This window comes from Podarcis vaucheri, assembly GCF_965113315.1.
Source record: "Podarcis vaucheri genome assembly, chromosome: 14".
Lineage (NCBI taxonomy): Eukaryota > Metazoa > Chordata > Lepidosauria > Squamata > Lacertidae > Podarcis > Podarcis vaucheri.
In genome coordinates this window covers 10331042-10337218 of record NC_138752.1, presented here as the reverse complement: position 1 = coordinate 10337218, position 6177 = coordinate 10331042, and the positions used below count along the sequence as shown (strand labels likewise).

Below are 6177 nucleotides of genomic sequence, written 5' to 3'. Positions count from 1 at the left end.
AGTGCTACTCTGCCTCTTCTCGTATCTACAAATAAGAGATCATCTGCCTTATATATGGGGCAGAGCGGGGTGTAGGGGGTGGGAAGAGTAGAAGGAAATTTTCTTCCACCTTAGCTTTGCAGATTGCCAAATACTGTTGTCAAGCCTTTTGTTATATAAAGCAGCATTTGATCCCACTAAACGGTTGCCATGCTAGACATGAGATTTAATCTTTATTGATCTAGTACTTGGTAACACTAGAACCCTAGGTTATTTACAGCAGTATAGCTACTTCATCCCATTATGAAGTTAGCTGATAGGCTTGCCTTTTAGCTGGCAAAGGAAATTCTTTAGTGGTGGTTGGCTCTAACAGAAATGGCTTCATGCCCAGCCAAAGGCAAAACCTTCTCATCTTTTTGTATTCACCAGTAAACAGGTGGACTACCACATGATTTCCTATACAGTAACTGTAGCCATGATGGAAGTGGGCAGTTATAGCAAGATACTGTTTATAGAAAAATACTTTGGGTGTATTTAGTACTAAGGTATCTTATAGCATTTGTAGAAGCTTACCCATTGCAACCCATTTTCATCCTTACACTTACTTAGCACAAGGACAGAACACCAACCAGGCCCGTGCAGAGCTTGTTTGAGGCCTGGGGCAGGAGTCTTGCTAGAATAAAGTTATAAACTCAACAAAAAAAAAAGCTGGTCCCAGAGCAAGTGTACCTGGCTGCCCCACCTCTGCAAGGATCTAGCACCAATTGCATTGGGACAGCCTTAACACAGTTGCTCTGATGTTTACTAAACACAGACAACAAAGCTTACTTGGAGCTGAAAGCACTTTCGTTTGACAAAGTATCAAGAGTATGTGGTTCAGCATTCTACCTCTTAGGCTCAGAGGGCTACCACAGGAAATGAAAAAGACTGAATTCTACACTGCTCCATTGCTTGCAACTGTAGGTAAAATTCCAACTAGCTTTTCGTAGCACTGAGATGGCAGAGAGTACAATGTCATGTTTAGTTAGTAATACAGAGGCTGAGATGGTGCGACTTCTAGCTCAGTGGATAAATGCAAAACTGCTTAGGGGGAATTCTCTTGTCCGAGGTGTTCAGGAACCACGATAAAGTACAGGAGGAAGCCACATTGTAAATACACAAGTATACAGACTACAGTAGCTTGCAGTGGCCAGGACTGAAGGAGTTACCATACTGTGTCTGTGAATCTGTAGTTGAAGACAAGAAACAGCACATTTTTCACACTAAATAATGATATTGCATTTTTATTGCTGCTTTTATTTTGTATATTCTAGTTGTACTGCAATTCTATTTGCAAAACAATGAAATGAAATATGTAATAAATAACAGCAGCAATAAAAATACAATGAAATATCCTACAGCATCTGGCATAGTATATTAATAATTGCAACAACATAAAGCAGTGTTCCAAAACATCCAGCAATATTCAAGGTCTCTCTCTCTCTCTCTCTCTCTCTCTCTCTCTCTCTCTCTGTGTGTGTGTGTGTGTGTGTGTGTGTGTGTGTGTGTGAATTTAGGACCCATCACATATACCAGAACCAGACAGCAGCATACAAGTGTCTGTACTTTTTGGAAAAAAGTCTGTTTAACAGAGATAAAAATGGGATGTGTTTGTACGTTTGAAAGCAGCAAGCCCTTTCTGGCCTGAAAAAGAGTGGTCATCTAGCTCTGGTTACAGACACTAACAATCTCTGAAGATCAACAACTCATTCTGATGTAGCAGCAAGCCAGATCTCTACCAGTGCTTCCAGTTCATGTAATATAAATAAAGGACCAACTTACATATAATACTGAAAAACACAGCCCTTGAAATTAAATGTCTTCTCTCTCTTCTACTATTAACAGGCCAGGACGGGGGTAGGGGGAAAAAAAGGAGCAGAAAAGAAGGGGAAATTGCATTTTCATTTTTATTAAAAGAAAAAAAGGTGGAGGGGACTGCAAGAAGGTTCAACCTTTCCTCCCGCACTATGATAGTCCCAGGTGAAAGCTGCCACTGGCCTTCATAGCAGCATAGAGGCAATTTAATAGGGACCACAATGGGGGAGGAAATGGTTAACCCACCCACAGTCCGAATGAAAAGACTGGGGAAAAAATGAAACATGGAACTTCAAGTGATACAATTAGCATCCTGTTCAAGGCACTGGCAGGAGTTCCACCACCTTCAAGGGTCTCACATCTGTAGGAAAAGTTAAATATTAACAAAGAAAAGATGCACAATCGTTCTTAGGGTAACTATGCGCTCCCTCATCTCCAAGATCCAATATTTCAAACTAGTTTTATTTGCTTTTATTGTATAAGTGCTGTACACAAGATATTGTAAAAATCAAAGTTCATCCCCCACAACCTAGTATTTACTGTACAGGGAAGCCTGTGTTCACTCATTTCAGGCTGAGTTTATGTGCTGAGCTAGCACTGAATATCTACAATTGGCACAGAGCACTTTGGGGTGTGGGGAACCACGTCGTACCACAAACAAAAGCAGAATTTGTGAATTAAATAATCGTTTTCTTTAAATAACCACTGTGTTCTAGCTACAGCCAGGCCCCTCGAAGACTGATACTACCACTGAAGATCACGCTGCAGCAACAAAGGAGGCTCCAAGTGTTGCGATAGCTCATGAAGGCAGAAGCCAATCACCTGAAACATAAAGGAAAGCAAATCAGGAATCAAAGGGGAAAATTAGTTCCCATCAGTGGCCAACTGCGTTCTGTAAAGCAGGGTTAGCCAATGTAGTGCTCTGCATATTGTTTTGCAACACAACTCCCATCAGTCAGTGTAGCTAATGGTCAAGAGAATACAGGAGTCAGGGGCGCCGACTTATTAAAAATATCGGGGGAGCCCATGAATAATAAATAATGAATAATAAATGAAAGCTCATGAATAATAAATAAGCTCATGAATATGCAGATAAAGTGGCGCCGCCTCCTCGTGAGCGAATAGGGGAGAGTGTGCTGCGCCTATTAATCAGCTCCGAAGGAAATTGGGTGGAGCTTTTGCTCGGGAGGGAGGGCAGGAGGCATGCAGCCCGACCCTGTGCATTTTGGGCTGGGGGAGGGGCGGCGATGGCGCTCTGCTGGAGGGGCGCCCGAGATTATTGGGGGGGCGGAGCCCCCCCAAACGAATTTTTGAGGGGGCTCGGGCCCCCTCAGGCCCCATGGAGTCGGCGCCTATGACAGGAGTTGTAGTACAAAATCTTGAGAGGGCACCACTTTGGCTATTCCTGCTGCAAGGCTTCAGCTATTCTGTGGCATCCCCAGTGAAGAGCTCTCTCCAATCTCCTTTTATCCAATTTTACCAACTACAAGGAACCGTTCCACAATTATATTTTCAAATCATGAACCTTACACAAGTTTCTGACCACCCAATCATTAGTTACTACCTTGCCTCCCATTTTTATTTAGCAACGCAGCTCATAATGGGTCCACCATTTGCATGCATAGAATGTGAACCATACGAGGATGTTGAACAGGAAGCACTTGAGCAAGGGCTCTTATAGCTTTCCCCAGCCTGCTTTGGCCAGGGCTTGCTGCCATTCCACATCTCTCATTCTGCTACTCAGAAATCAAGGTTCTCAGCTAGGTAGTCAAAGGAAGCCCACCTAAAAGAAATTACAATGTGGAAGAATTCTGCTGAGAACAGCATCGCTATCCAAAAATGTATGGCGCTCACAGCAGTCTAAAGGCCCCCAAAATATCTCACATATCAATATATGCAATCTCTTGGCTGGGCCAAGAGGTAAAGGTAAAGGGACCTCTGACCATTAGGTCCAGTCGTGACTGACTCTGGGGTTGCGGCGCTCATCTCGCTTTATTGGCTGAGGGAGCTGGCGTACAGCTTCTGGGTCATGTGGCCAGCATGACTAAGCTGCGTCTGGCGAACTAGAGCAGTGCATGGAAACGCCATTTACCTTCCCTATTTATCTACTTGCACTTTGACGTGCTTTCAAACTGCTAGGTTGGCAGGAAAAGGGACCAAACAACGGGAGCTCACCCCGTTGTGGGGATTCGAACTGCTGACCTTCTGATCGGCAAGTCCTAGGCTTTGTGGTTTAACCCACAGTGCCACCCGTGTCCCCTTCCCAGGAGGTGGAAACAAGTAAACCCAAACAATAGCAAGGGTCCTTCAGTGTTAAGAGGACAGTGGTCAGTGGTAGAGCAGACGGTCCCAGGCATCTCCAGGTAGGTCTGGGAGAAACCATCATCTGAAACCCGAGAGTGCCTCTGGCAGTCAAGGTAGACAATACTGAGCTAATGGGGCCAGTGGTCTAACTTATAGTGCAGTGTAGCATGCTGAACATGAAAATAAGCATTGTGAAAGCAGTGAGTTTTCAGGCAGGGAAAACAATGAACTCGTATTGCCCATAATGGGCGCTTCATTTCCAAGAGCAACAAGCCATCATAAACAGGGATCCACCATGAGAGGAGACCAAAAGCAAACAGCTAGAAAAGGACATGTCCCTGTAGGAGAATTTTCTCTGCAATCGCCTGCTATGCTCCAATTTGCAGCTTTGCCTTACATCTGGGTACCGCCATGTTATTTGTGTCAGCGGTGGTGACTGGTGTCCATTTGGACTGGCGGGGTGGAGAGACAGGGAGATCAACAGTAGATGAATCCAGAGCCAATGAGACATGGGACCAGCTGGTTCTCATTTGGCCCCCCCATCACTCTCCCTGCCAAATTAACAAATGGCAAAACAGAGTGAGGAGGAACCTGACAGCCAGGGCCACCCCACTGGGTGGTGGTTTTAAGGAGACAGGCAGTTGCCTGACTGAGGTGAGGTTGGTGGGACAGTATCACATTCAAACTAATACAGTCTCCACTCTATGTAAGAGTTCACTTGAAACAACAACAACAACAACAATAACAATTTATACCCCACCCATCTGGTTGGGTTTCCCCAGCCACTCTACATGACATGCTCTTCCCTCTCCTCCAAGTACCTATCTACCTGCTCTCTGTCAGTGCCCAAAACTTACTCCATCTTGGCATCTAAGTGGTTTGCCATGTCTTTGTCTACATAGCGGCAGAAGAGAAAAAGGAGGTTGCTAGGTAGGTGAAATGGCTCTACCATCGATGCCTTGGGTACCTGAGACAGCTCCCTAGCAACAAGGAGCACTGTATCCACCCTAAGGGGAAGAAAAGGGAAGAGGGGGAAGAGAGAGACAAAAAGGACGGAGATGGTTAAGAGGCTTGGTGTCTGCAGACACAAATTACTTGGGACTACCCTGCCCAACAGATACCACCTCACCATTTTTCAAAGTCTCCGTTGCGGGGGTTCAGGGGCATTCCAGAGGAGAGACATCTCTCCCCGTGACTCAGCAGAAGGTATAGAAGTGAGATGGCAAACTTGGAGAGGCAAGGAGAGAAGATGGCACAGCATGAAATGTTAGCAAGGGAACAGCAGAAATGGAACCCACCTCATTCAATGCCAACCTCAAGGCAAGGTGGCATAAAACCACACCAATACTGGCAAATACTAAGGTAATTTTAAAGTCTCCCCTCCCACCCCGTATGCTGCTCTACCACAAAATTTTGCCAGGACCCCCAGGAAAGTTTCAAAGCCCTGTCCCCAAACACACCTTGTTCCCAAACACCATAGCAAGCGATTGCTGGACAGACTCCGGCTGCAGTCTGGTTAGCTCCTGTAAGAGGTCTATCATCTCACTGAAGGTCAACTGCTCAATGACATCACAGAGAGGACCGTAGAGAATGGGCAGAGACTACCAAGCCCACAGAACATGGAAGGAGTAAGTTGAAAGGATAAATGTTAAAATCAAGGTTTATTAACTCTTAAAGGACAAGCAAGCTTATCTATGGGACAGAGAACTCTAACACCATAGGAAGTAGAGTTATAGGTCTTTATTTCTATACACTGAGCCCGTTAAGAGAAATGAAGTTTCAACTCCCAGCACAGGATGGGCTTGATAAATTTAACCCAAACCCTTACAACCTATCAAGCAAGGGTTACTGGTTGCTCTCTGAAAAATTCTGCAGCCTGACTCTCAGCCTAACAGGACTCAAGCAACATTTTCAGTTCATTCAGTAAAGACACAGCCCATTTTACACATTTCAGCTTCTACAAAAGCTTTGCACATATTTCAGTTTTCTGGCGGCTTGGGGAAAGGCTTCACTGCCCTGCTCGGGTCTGGTTATGCAAGA

The 6177-nt window shown here is 45.0% G+C and overlaps 2 protein-coding genes across 9 annotated transcripts in view; one reads left to right on the top strand and one right to left on the bottom strand.

The window, feature by feature from the left end:
• Positions 1-6177, top strand: part of PPCDC (phosphopantothenoylcysteine decarboxylase) — a 165537-nt gene that overhangs the window by 33277 nt on the left and 126083 nt on the right. The gene's annotated exons all lie outside the window — the stretch shown is intronic.
• PATL2 (PAT1 homolog 2) overlaps positions 2282-6177 on the bottom strand; it is a gene marked incomplete at its 3' end in the record, with an annotated part of 28263 nt that continues 24367 nt past the window's right edge. For 6 of the 8 annotated variants that reach the window (XM_082198437.1, XM_082198435.1, XM_082198442.1 and 3 more), the window contains 4 exons: positions 5598-5738; positions 5267-5364; positions 4995-5144; positions 2282-2655 (listed from right to left, as the gene is read on the bottom strand). In XM_082198437.1, the coding sequence (XP_082054563.1) occupies positions 2652-2655; positions 4995-5144; positions 5267-5364; positions 5598-5738 (393 nt within the window). Of the gene's footprint in view, positions 2656-4990; positions 5145-5266; positions 5365-5597; positions 5739-6177 lie in introns of those variants that run through there. The other 2 variants (XM_082198438.1, XM_082198436.1) reach the window with 2 other exon arrangements.